Below are 13957 nucleotides of genomic sequence, written 5' to 3' on the forward strand. Positions count from 1 at the left end.
ATAACATTCTGGAGTATATGCAAATTGCCATCATACAAACTGAGGCAGCAGACTTTGTGAAAATATTTGTGTCATTCTCAGAACTTTTGGCCACGACTGTATAATTCATGGAGTAGTGAGTTCCATGGTCCATTTAGGGCAGCCTGTAACCATCCCCCGCCCCACCCGTTCTGTCCATTAGCCCTCTTCCAAACAATTGTAATATTGACAAACCCATAAAGAGGTGCTTGTGCCTGTCAATCGCTCCTCCAGGCCAATCCATTTAGCTGTGAGTGATGTGAACGTACAAGAACCCCTCCCCCATCGTGGCAGCTATTAAAACGGATCAGGTTTGACAGCGCACTAACAAAATGGCCCGATGTTTGTGTGTTTGTGTGCGTGTGTGCCACAGAAGATCGGTGGCACAATAATTGGGGAGAATGGGCTCATGGTAGGGTGTTTGATGCCATTCCATTTGCTCCGTTTCAGCCATTATCATGATTCGTTCTCCCCTCAGCAGCCTCCACTGGTGTGTGCACGTGCATGTGTCATTACTTGTGTGTGTGTGTGCTTACTGTGTGCTATTATGAGTGGGTGTGTTTGTGTTCGTGGCAGCCTACACGCTGGTATTATATGAAAAAGTTGAAGCGCTGTCCACGCGCACTACTGAGTCGCCTGTTGGACAGGATCCCCTGGAACAGAAGGCCTCTCTCTCTCTCTCTCTCTGCCTCTCTCTCTCTCTGCCTCTCTCTCTCCGCATCTCTCTTTATGTCTCTCTGCGTCACTCTCTCCTCCCAGGGCTTTTGTTTCTGTTTTCCATCCCTGTGTTCACCCTGCATCAGCCACACATGCCTAGACAAAGAGCTGTGACACACACCTGCTCCTGTGTCTCTCCCTGCCATGTTTGATTGCTCAAAGAGCAGCCCAGCCTACGATATAATTATCTAATCAGCTAGCAGCAGCGTGGTGTGATTGCATTCCCAATCAGTTAACCCTCTCTCTGATGCACTGATGAGTATACGACCAACACGAGATATGGAATGTGATGTCATGGATTGTGTTTTCTTGTCTCCGGGATTGGATTGGTCTTTTTACTGATATAATTACTCAAGTAAACAGAGGCTAAGAACACAGACAGAAAAACATGTTCTGTTATCTCTGCAAGACTTGGAATGGGATTGGGATCATATTTGGACCACTTTGTTTCACGCACCAAGTGGTTCTGTTGGACGGTTATGACTTTGGGGAAATAAACTGTTGGCAGGATTGATATCTGCAGGTGAAATGGCAGGTGTTGTTTTTACACAAAAATAGAAGTCAAAATATGCTCCCCCAACACTGGCACAGAGATCACAGTCATCCTCATACATCCGAGAGAGAGAGAGGAAACAAAAACCAAGAGGGACAGCTAGAAACGGTTAGAAGAGCAGGAGAGACAGAGAAAGAGAGATGAAGCACTGAAAACTAACCTTTTCAGCAAACTTGGTAGTGACACCCTCATCTCTTTGAGACTGAACCAGAATGAAGTATGGACAACAACAACAAAAAAAGAAAGCGAGAGGGAAGGAAAAGAAAAAGGGTGAAGATACTTGATTATTTAGGAAGACTTAACCATGCGTGTCCTGTCTAGCCATACAGCGTTCACGGCCTGTAAGCATGAGTAATTCATCTGCCTACATAGTTTAAACAGAGACAGGTACTTAGCCCACAACTCAAGGACAGAAGGCTTGCTGGGGGAAAGGGTCGTAAGCAAAGTTTTCAGCAGACCGAGGTTAGCTAACCTTTGGCGTTTTATTCAGAATCACTCAAACGTGTGAGAGATTATTCCTCTCCATTAAACGCTGGTGGACGCTGAGTAGGTTGAAAGTGGTCGCTCATTAAAACCCACTTCATATGAAGAATGAAGGCTGGAAGTCCGATATGTAACCATTAACTAAACATCTTTACAGTCTACTCTGACTCATTAAATTCTGTTAGCCATGCCACTGATCTATGGGTCCGTGCCAAATCTTCCATCTTCGTTTCCTGCCCAATTGGAGACCGGTATAGCGCCTGTATGGACATAATCTGTCCAATGGTGAAAGGGCAGGTGATAACAGTCATAGATGGAGGTGTGAATTGTTTAACCGTGCCAGAGATCAGTTCTGCCTGGGTTAGGATGACAAGACCTTCCATCACTCAACTGACAAGTGTGCAGTTTGTTTCTATTGCAACACGCACATAAAACGCACGGGCACACACACTCATTAAAAACAAATGTGTGATGTGCCAGAGGTGGGTGGGAGAAGCGTAGCAGGGTTGACCCCCTGTTATAGATGAAGATGGCAGCAGTGAGTCACAGGATAGGATGAAAGAACTAGTCTGCAGTTCAGTGCAACACACTGATAGACAGACAGACAGACACACACACACCATGAGTCATGATGGAGAGGAATAACAGAGGAACTGGTGTAATTTGAATTGCATATATGCATATTTATTGATAGAAGTGGGTGGTTGAAACTTTTGTAAATATCCCTTCGGAGTCTCAGAGATGGATTCATTTTTTTTTCCGTTAGTGCTGTTGTGCTGTGGAAGTGTTCCAGGAAGAACTAGAGCTGTGAATGTCTTATCTATGAAACAATCCAAAAATAATCCAGGACCAATTTTGAAAATCAAGTAATAGGCCATCGACCGGGAAGATATTGGTTATTTAATTTGATTGGCAAGGAGCTCTATTCATCAAAAACGACAAGCTGATTCACTCACTGATTGAAACAATAATCAGCTTCTAAGAAGCCTGAATCATTGCCAATGTCCTGATGCACTTCAACCATTATAGTAATGATATACTAAACAAATTGCTACATTCAACAATTTCAAAGATTTTACTGAGTTACGGTTCATATAAGGAAATCAGTCAATTCACGACTGGGCAAGGGCGCAGCCATGGGTGGGCCTGGGAGGGCATAGGCCCACCCACTGGGGAGCCAGGGCCAGCCAATCAGAATAGATTTTTCTCCACAAAAGGGCTTTATTACAGACAGAAATATGCCTCAGCACCCCCTCAGATGATCCCACAGGTGAAGAAGCCAGATGTGGAGTTCCTGGGCTGGCGTGGTTACACGTGGTATGTCGTTGCGAGGCGTATTCTCACAATTCTCTAAAACGATTTTGGAGGCAGCAGAGAAACGGTAGAGAAAAGAATATTCAAATCTCTGGCAACAGCTCTGGTGGACATTCCTGCAGTCAGCATGCCAATTGAACGCTCCTTCAAACATCTGTGGTATTGTGTTTTGTGACAAAACTGCCCATTTTACAGTGGCCTTGTATTGTTCCCAGCACAAGGTGCACCTGTGTAACGATCATGCTGTTTATTCAGCTTCTTGATATGCCACACCTGTCAGGTGGATGGGTTATCTTTTTTTGTTTAGTATATTTCTATTCTCACTGCTCCCATCACAGTGTTTCGGAATCTGGCTGTGGTGACATTTGGCTGCCTGTGCTAATGCTGTCTCTATGGGAGTGTCTGGGTGGGTAATGAGAGCTATTTATCTGACAGAGCACAGCCTGCTGTCCTGATGGGGCCCTGTGATGAGAGAGCATCATCAGACTAGGAATAAGAGGAGCTTGTAATTTCCTGTTTGTTTGATAGCTAAAGTGCCAATGGAGTTAATTGCCATCGCACGTCTCACATTCTTTTGACAATATCTCCTCTAATGCTCTCTGTTACAATAGAGTATTGGCATTGATCTGTCTATGAAAAAACAGTGGCACTCTCTGGAGGTCATTCTCCCCTGTGTTGTCTGGTGGTCAACGCTGTGATTCAAATAGAATCTTTGACTGAGGTAATAAATAAATTGGGGTAGTTATATTTCACATAAATGCCAGCCTTTGTCCCTTGGGTTACAGTACATTGCTTTGAATGACTATTCATGTAATTTCAGAGAGCCTTTCGACCAAACTGCCATATCACGTTGTCATGCTCACTGCTCTGTCTATTGTGAGGTGTGGGCTCCCCCTTGTGGTGACTGTAAAATTAGACTCACAGCAGAGCTTTACTGGGTCGCTCTGCATTAGGGCTGTTTGAACAGGCAGAAATAGAATTCTGGAAAAGAGGAAACTCATTGTTATGTTGTATGTTAGACACATCAGAATAGTCTGTCTTTAATAGGCTACTACCTATAAAACTGTGGTGAGGGAATATATTTACCTCCCTCTAATTTAGAGAGGTAAGGTAAGGGGGCTGGTTGGCATGCCTCTTTCCCTACACATTCAGGCACCTGTGTCTGGCCCTCAATTCTTCTCGCTGTTCCCAGAGTAGCAAACTGTAACAGAATCCACTCTATTCTCCAGGCTCAGCGTTGGTTCACTCATCCCTGGCTACAGACCCACTCTCCTTGCCCACATGTGGCAGCCAGGTGAAAGTAAACTGATCTGCCCACTTGTGAAAAGCAGGGCTTAATACGATACTAACCCAGCAGGTGAATGATTCATGACATTAGGCCATGGCCTCATAGCCAACAGGGACAAAGGCCTGAGTGTCTGGTGGATTACTTCACATTGATAATTTAGTTACTTATAATTGAGACAGTGTGTGTTGAGGGGGGGGGGGGGGGGGGCTTAGGCCAACATGGCAATACCCATCTCAAACTCCAGTGGGACAAGTTTCCAGAAACACCCTTTTATTTTACACATTCTATTTATCAGCTTCATTTTCGTCTTCACAAAACCATTTGCAGGCGTTGGGTCTGTATTGTCAGTTGAGTCCTGTGCGATCCGGGTAGGCACCATCACGCCACGGTGTCTGAGGTGGCGGAGCGAGGGAAGACGCCGTTCTTGCGGAAAAAGCTCTCTTTCACAATGGCGTTGAGTGCGTACATCGGGACGTAGGCCTTGTTCATGTCACCTGTATTCAGAAATGGGGCGCAGCAGGGACAGTTACCATGACAACTGGAGATAAGACATGGAATGTGGTAGAGCTAAAAGCTGGGCAGGACCATGACGTCACCCCCTGAATAGTTGATCTACTGTATGCCCCATTGCATGTGATGTTCCAGTTAATTTAGGCTATTTATACTTTAAACATTCCAAATCCATGAGTGGTTTTACTATGTTGCTAGAATGCCTGTTTAATTGGTTAATCAACAATTAAGCCTAATAATTTAAAAGAAAAAATGTTGTTGTTTTTTTACCCAGACCCCATCCATACTGCCAGTTGCTGGTTATAGGGTAGAGGTACTTGACCTCAGGATCCTTTTGCTTCCTGAGGAGGAGGTATTTGTAGCGTCCAGTCTCCTCTAACGAAAAGCCATCATACAGCACATCCCGAGTCTCTCCCGAAACCGGACGCATCACATCAATAAGTACCTTCTCATCTCTACTTTTGACCTGCGCCCCATCTCTGGTCAGCGTTTTCAACGGTTTCGCTTCACGTTGAGGTTCGTTGATTTGTGGCAGTTTCATCCCTCGTTTTTCACCCACCTTTTTGACGAGTTTAGGTTTGATCCAGTTATCTCGAAACCAATTTAGTCTGACAATTTTTTCTTTCAAAATAGCCTCCTTCCAAAACTCCTGTTTTTGAGAATCCATGTCCGCTGCTCTTCCCAAAAAGCCAGCTAGTCTTCTTGCGGGTTGAGGTTATGCACAACTGTCACCCAAAGCAATAAAAGATTTGGAATATCCTTTTTATTATCTGGATACATTCAGCACCAATACAATCCCCATCACATTAAATGTGCAAGAGAAATTGCACGAGGTGTAGGAATGAATTTTCCATCACCAAAATGTGTGCGCTCGTGAGATCTCTCCAAACATTTGCGTAACAATAGGTTTATTTCGTCACACCAGGGCCGGTTCCACCCTTTTGGGGAGCCCTAAGCGAGATTTGATTGGCCAAGCGGTCAATATTTTTTTTGTACCCCCCCGCCCCTCTTGAAATTGAAGACAAAAAATGTACGTTTAATGGGAAATTCTTGCAATTCTCCACATTTTGCCATGGGGTGTTGAGAAAATGTTGCAGTTTTAAAGCAAGTTGTCTGCAGTTTTACACATTTTGCCATGGGGCAGAGAGAATATTTAGCAATTTTATAATACATTTCATGCAATTCTACTCATTTTGCCATGGGCCAGAGAGAAATATGGTAAGCTATATGCTGTTTTAAAGCTACATTTCAGCAATTCTACTCATTTTGCCATGGGCCAGAGAGAAATATGGTAAGCTATATGCTGTTTTAAAGCTACATTTCTGCAATTCTACTCAATTTGCCATGGGCCAGAGAGAAATATGGTAAGCTATATGCTGTTTTAAAGCTACATTTCTGCAATTCTACACATTTTGCCATGACTTATGCCATGCTATTGATATCTGAGTGAGAGTGACTAACAAAATCAATGGGGTCCCCCTGGAATACAGGCCCCTGACCACGTCCCCTGCTTGCCCGGTTGCTATTCGGACATGATTACTACAAGTTTAGATAACTGGCTAGACTAATTTACCAATCTAAAAATTGTTAGCTGGCATGACTAATTGAGTGACTGCATAATCACATTTCGAACTTGCATCTTGTGTATTCTAATATTCTAACTCTCAACAGTTGAGAACCCGATTGGGGGCCCTAAAAAACCGCTTATGTCAAGCAGGCCCTGTGTCACACAATGACAAATATTTGATCATTTTCTTTATTAGAAGTGGATAATCTCAAATTAATTAAGAAGATAATTAGAATCTGTCTTTAATAAATAGCAACCTTTTCAATTTACCACACAAATTACACCCTCTGTACAACTCCTCTCCTATTGTGTCCTCTCCTCCATCACCAAGTGCTGCACATAAGCAATAGGCCGGTGGAGTGACTACAATATTTCCACATTTCTCTCAATCCTCTTGTCTTTCCAGATCAGTAGTGACAAAGGAAAGCTGACAAAGAAAAGTAATAGTTTAAGACAAATAGAGCACAGCCAGCAGCTCCTGTATGAGGCCCCACATCACACTTCTTCTCATCTTCCTCCACTCCTCTTCCTCTCATCTCTTGCCATTGCCATGTGGGTCTCTGGTTGCCCCGCCTGCACTCTCGTCCCCGCCCTGGTTCAGTGCATGGCCCAGGTTAATCAGGGCACAGAGACTCACCACGCAGCCTGGAGGAGGTACTACATATCCGTGCCTAAAAAGAGTTGCCAAGAAGGACATAGGAAACATTGATTTCACTTCAACGATGTACAGTTTTGCAATGCTGTTTTGTCTTCCCTCCTTTAGAGATAAAGTGCCACCTACTGATAAAATGTATGATGAGTGACTGAATACACATACTTACAATACAAGTTTCCTTATATTCGTAGTGGAAGGAGGACCGTTGTACCTGTGTCTGTGTGCAGTCGAGGGGAAATAAATGACTAATGACATTGGAAAATGTGCAAAATTTAAGGGTAGATGCCTGTTTATAGTAATAGAATAAGGGAACTCACATAGTTAATGTTGAGTTGCTATCTGTCTCGTTCTGACTCTGCATCAAGTCCTCAGGCCTGTTGGCAAAAGAGCAACAACAGAGTGGGAGTTGAACTGTAACAGTATATATTTTCTATAGCATACCCACAATGCTTTCCACCAGCGATCTTCCTCACGTTGAGCCATACTCTGTGTCAGTGCTGTTTCAAAGAATACAGAGCCTGCGTGGATACACAGGGGATATCAGTAGTGAGTTAAACTACTCTGTCACTTCAAGTTATAGAACATTTCTTGTTTACTCAGCTGGGATTCATTGCCTACATACAGTATACATATACAAAACACACACACACACAGGTCATATAAAAAACCTACACATCAAGTCCTTTAGATTCAACAGAAGAGTATCACTTTAACAGGTACTCTGTCTGTCTGTACTTGGTTTCCCAACTAGATATTCATGGTTGAGTAATGCCTATAATTTTTTATGAACCAGAGTGAGTGTGGGTTGAATCAAGGAAAGTGCAGACAGACATTTATGATTCCATTTCTATGTGAAAAGCAGGCATTTGTTGCATCACTCCTGGTTTGTAAAAAGCTTTTATTTGCGTACAAAAGAAGTGAAGTATATTAGGTTTAGTCACTTTAAACAAAACAAGTAAGTATTTGACATAAAGTACTCAACACATTGAATGTGATTTATGAACTATTACAATAGTTAATCTACTTTAACCCCCCCCCCCCTAGCATTACACCTTCCTTTTCATGCTCACCATTTACATCAACTCTGGTGCACTACATTTCAGAAATAGTTGTAGTGCATTTTTTGTTGTTGTTAGAGAGCCACAACACCTATTACCAAAGTCATGCTGCAACCAATGTGATAAGATGTGTTATTAAAAAATGGTGTGCCAATTCAAGCTGTCCTGTGTCAGTGTCATTTTCTGCCTATCCCATGGGGGTCATTGGTGAAGGCGCCTGCTATCTCGTCCCCTTTCTGCAGGGCTGACCCCAGATTAGCGTTCATGCAGGTGGGAAGATGGCAGAGAGACACACTGTCTCTGGGTTGAAACGAGGGGAGTGTCAGGTTAGTCTGGAGTGTTATGGGAATAACCGTGTCGCTGCTGCTAAAGAAACAGTTAAGGTTATGTATGTGCCCTATTACTTTAAGTGCAGTTGGACACACAACAGTTGGACACACACACAGGCTCGTGTGCTCAGTCAAATCATTCAATCGCATTGTACTTGCCTACATTTAGGAAGACCTACGGTATTGCATGGTCGTAATCCCCGAAGGAGAAAGAAAAAAACACTAGATATTTTTGAAAAATGTGTGAGAATCCATAAAACTTGTTCTTTAAAAATCTGGCAAAATAAGATTGAAAAGAGTCAATCGTGTTTATACAGCTAAAGTACATGTGTTTGGCCCTCAGGGGCCATGCTGAGTTTGAAGAGCTGATTTACAATAATGGACTCATATTCTCCATAGGGCCACCATTGTTCCTGTTCCCAAGAAAGCTAAGGTAACTGAGCTAAACGACTACCGCCCCGTAGCACTCACTTCCGTCATCATGAAGTGCTTTGAGAGACTAGTCAAGGACCATATCACCTCCACCCTACCTGACACCCTAGACCCACTCCAATTTGCTTACCGCCCAAATAGGTCCACAGACGATGCAATCTCAACCACACTGCACACTGCCCTAACCCATCTGGACAAGAGGAATACCTATGTGAGAATGGTGTTCATCGACTACAGCTCGGCATTCAACACCATAGTACCCTCCAAGCTCGTCATCAAGCTCGAGACCCTGGGTCTCGACCCCGCCCTGTGCAACTGGGTACTGGACTTCCTGACGGGCCGCCCCAGGTGGTGAGGGTAGGTAACAACATCTCCTCCCCGCTGATCCTCAACACTGGGGCCCCACAAGGGTGCGTTCTGAGCCCTCTCCTGTACTCCCTGTTCACCCACGACTGCGTGGCCACGCACGCCTCCAACTCAATCATCAAGTTTGCGGATGACACAACAGTGGTAGGCTTGATTACCAACAACGACAAGACGGCCTACAGGGAGGAGGTGAGGGCCCTCGGAGTGTGGTGTCAGGAAAATAACCTCACACTCAACGTCAACAAAACTAAGGAGATGATTGTGGACTTCAGGAAACAGCAGAGGGAACACCCCCTATCCACATCGATGGAACAGTAGTGGAGAGAGTAGCAAGTTTTAAGTTCCTCGGCATACACATCACAGACAAACTGAATTGGTCCACTCACACAGACAACATCGTGAAGAAGGCGCAGCAGCGCCTCTTCAACCTCAGGAGGCTGAAGAAATTCGGCTTGTCACCAAAAGCACTCACAAACTTCTACAGATGCACAATCGAGAGCATCCTGGCGGGCTGTATCACCGCCTGGTACGGCAACTGCTCCGCCCTCAACCGTGAGGCTCTCCAGAGGGTAGTGAGGTCTGCACAACGCATCACCGGGGGCAAACTACCTGCCCTCTAGGACACCTACACCACCCGATGTTACAGGAAGGCCATAAAGATCATCAAGGACATCAACCACCCGAGCCACTGCCTGTTCACCCCGCTATCATCCAGAAGGTGAGGTCAGTACAGGTGCATCAAAGCTGGGACCGAGAGACTGAAAAACAGCTTCTATCTCAAGGCCATCAGACTGTTAAACAGCCACCACTAACATTGAGTGGCTGCTGCCAACACACTGACACTGACTCAACTCCAGCCACTTTAATAATGGGAATTGATGGGAAATGATGTAAATATATCACTAGCCACTTTAAACAATGCTACCTTATATAATGTTACTTACCCTACATTATTCATCTCATATGCATACGTACATACTGTACTCTATATCATCGACTGCATCCTTATGTACTACATGTATCTCTAGCCACTTTAACTATGCCACTTTGTTTACATACTCATCTCATATGTATATACTGTACTCGATACCATCTACTGTATCTTGCCTATGCTGCTCTGTACCATCACTCATTCATATATCCTTATGTACATATTCTTTATCCCCTTACACTGTGTATAAGACAGTAGTTTAGGAATTGTTAGTTAGATTACTTGTTGGTTATTACTGCATTGTCGGAACTAGAAGCACAAGCATTTCGCTACACTCGCATTAACATCTGCTAACCATGTGTATGTGACAAATAAAATTTGATTTGATTTGATTTGGAAGTATACTTCTGTAACGATAGAACAAGATAGAATAACTTTGTTGGTCAATTGCACACAAGGTCCAACCAAAATTGTACTTCCACTTTTAACCCAACCACTCCGAAAAGACACACACATGATTTTGGAGAGGTACGGGGGGCTGCCACACTGGGCGTCCAGGGAGATGTTGTTGTGGGAGGTTAAGTCCCTTGCTCAAGGGCATACTGGTAGGTAATGGCATCTAGGATTTGAGACCCGGGATTCAAACTGGTTTGCCTCTCTAAGCGCTAGGCTACTTGCCGCCCAACATGAGATGCAATGTAGTTGTTATTTCTTCTAAATGGTTTACAACATTTGGTTTCAACAAAATACAAATATAAACCCATAAATATACTCACTGAAATGGGAAGGGAATCTCTGTTTCATTGGACTCTGTGTCATTCGACATGAAGGGTCTGAAAGAGCAAAGCAGTATGTTGGTCTCACTATTCTCACGTTTAGTCAAACACTTCCTAGTTTTTAGTAGTATTAGAACCCAACACTCACTGTGTAGATTTGCCCACTGTGTCGTTGAGTTGAAGAAGAGTCTCATATTCATATTGTCTACAGAGGGATAAAATGCACATGCCTCACAGGTTACAACTCCATCCATCTATTCATTCATCCATCCATACAACCTTTAATCTCCTATTTCCACAGATAGATAGATATCTTACCTCTGAGTGCTGTTGAAGGGGACTGGGAATCCAAAGACGTAGCCCAGGAGGAGGACACCGAGAGACCAGGCAGGGATCATCTGTTCTCCGTAAGGGATGTCAGGTCTGTGAAAAATCCCGTGTTCAGGTACTGGTTCATTCTGGGAGGACCTCTTATATAGCTTACTGAGCACCTTTGGCAACCCTTCCATATTGTTATAAAGTGCAGGTAGAAGAACAGAGCTGTGTTTGTGTGTTGGTGTTTGTCCTTGGTCCACTGAAGAACATGGGAGAATTGAAGGACTCACACGTCCACCAAGATAAATGATGAGGCCCGTCACAAGGTTGTTCAAATATTTGCCAGTTGGTTCACAGCATCCGTGTGTGCAGGCCCCCACATACTGTAATACATCAGGTTCAGTCTCAGGGTCAGGCTTTAATCATGGGAACCACTCTGAATCAGATTTATTGTCAGGGTTAATATAATAAGCTTTAAGGTTTGAAGCTTTTCCTCCGTCACTGGCACAGAGATGCTGGGAAGTACTTCGGCCTAAACTATGCAGTGAGATGTTAAACAAACAGTGGCTTCATGGGAACTTTACCCTACTTCCCAAAAGAAATGACCTGGTCAAGTCACATCATCAGGAAAGATTGTCTCTTTTACAGACAGGCATAGTTGGTAGTGGGGTTTTTATTATGACTGACATGTAACATTCTTGTCTTACTTCAGGCTACTAGCACTAGAAGACCTTAGAATCAGCATGGAGGACTGCTGGATCTAATTTCAAGATTGTGTACAGCATAAAATAATGAAGTCTTCCAAGCTAACAAACACGCAGGGAATTGTTTTGGCTTTTGTGAGATTGTGAATAGTGTGATTGACTTCTAAATGTCAAACATTTAAGACAGTCGTGCTGGTCTTAACATGAATAACTTACACAGAACAGGTTGGGATAGAATCTTTTTTTATTTTTGTACAGGTATAAGTTAATACTGTCACAACTGCAATACATCACAACATTATGCTCAACACTGTTGTTTCAAGCTGTGAAATTTGTTTGTGTGGATCTTCTGTTGATGATATGTACAGTACTATTCCCCCATCCACAGGGTACATGTCACCAGATGATGAAATCTACTTTACAGTTTAAGATACACATAGGGAATGTTTCCATAAATTACAAATGTGACGTTAAAACAGACACAGCCATGGTCACATGCACGATCTGACAAATGTTAACACTCCCTGAATTGCAGATGACCATCCACAATTCTTTGCTGAGAGGTCTTATGCAAGCATACTCTCCCCAAGGTTATGACAAAATGAAGCAAGCATTTGAAAATCAAACTGGATGAGATCACAAGATACAGTACCTGTGTAAGATTTTCGTACAACATGAATAACCCGGAAAGGCATACAGCAAAACAATTCAACCATCAATGTGGTCAATGAATATTAATAGCATAATGTTCCAGAAAAGGAATGAAAAACTAAATATTACATCAAACAATTCAACATTGGGTCTGGAGAAAATGCATTGGCGGCTGAATGGAACAAGACCCTGGCAAGAGATGAGTGGGACTGTAGGTACCACATATGGCCTCATGTCAATATGGATAACACATGAAACTGCCATCAGGCCAATTCATTCTTTACAGCCTTTCATGGTATTACACAAGATAACTCATTTAGGATCATGACAGTCTCCAAAATCCCCTCTTCCATCTCGGTCCCTGCATCTTTGGGTACGTGTTGTGTGGTTATCGGAAGTCCTCAGCAGAGAACATGCCCTTGGCCCTGCGTAGGATTGAGTCCTTGGAGGCGTCGTATGGGTGCTCCTTGGAGGGTATCTCCAGCACGGCAGGGATGGACTCCATGTGCTGGTCGATGGCGTGACGGATCATCTCTGCTATGAACTGGTTGATCAGGATGATGCCGATGTCATTGCGGGTCAGGAAACTCCTAGGGGGGAACATAACAGAAGTAAATTAGAGAGATGATGACTGAACATTACAGTGCAGGTCTTTAAACACCAAAAAACAAGGTATGTTGTCCAGCAGTAACTTATATGGATTGAAAGAGATACTATTAGTATTTCAAGGTGATATCATTAATCAAATCGCGCAACTAGGTCTAATGGAATACAGATATCATGATACCACTTACCTACAGATTGTAGCACCAGATAATGTTATTTATACCCCCCCGCCCCGCTAATTTTCGATTTTACCAATGCAATTACAAACATAATAGAGCATCAACTGTCTTCACCCTGTGTGCAAACAAGCGCACAGTTTGTCTGCTTTTAGCTATTTATCTTCAATCTTAACATTTGGTAGATAGCTGGCTATAACTTACTTGAAGGTCTCCTCTATCTCTGCGATGCTTGTCTCCTTCTCGACCACCAAGAAATTCGGGCTACGATTTTTATTCAGCTCGCCAATGCCACCGAGTAGGAACCCGGTACACGTGTCTTCATCACCAATGACGGCAATTAATTTACCTCGCCCAGCCATTATTAAATTCTACAAGATAAAACTGCAAAAAACAAGCAATGACTGGATCGTCTTTCCTTCTCTGAATCACGAAACTGTCAGCTGACCAGTACTTCCGCTCTTGATGAGCTCTTTGGAGATGTCAGCTGTCACAAAACGCAGATAGC

The 13957-nt window shown here is 43.5% G+C and overlaps 1 protein-coding gene across 1 annotated transcript; it reads right to left on the minus strand.

Annotated features, from left to right (window-relative positions):
* Nucleotides 1–12242: 12242 nt before the first annotated feature.
* On the minus strand, nt 12243–13905 carry LOC135514738 (V-type proton ATPase subunit F-like). Its single transcript, XM_064938292.1, has 2 exons — nt 13654–13905; nt 12243–13257 (listed from the first exon to the last, which is right to left on the minus strand). The coding sequence occupies exons 1-2, from the start codon at nt 13809–13811 to the stop codon at nt 13056–13058; spliced, it is 360 nt and encodes a 119-aa protein (XP_064794364.1). The 5' UTR covers nt 13812–13905; the 3' UTR covers nt 12243–13055.
* Between the last annotated feature and the right edge of the window lie 52 nt (nt 13906–13957).

Source organism: Oncorhynchus masou, chromosome 26 (assembly GCF_036934945.1).
Source record: "Oncorhynchus masou masou isolate Uvic2021 chromosome 26, UVic_Omas_1.1, whole genome shotgun sequence".
NCBI classification, from domain to species: Eukaryota; Metazoa; Chordata; class Actinopteri; order Salmoniformes; family Salmonidae; genus Oncorhynchus; species Oncorhynchus masou.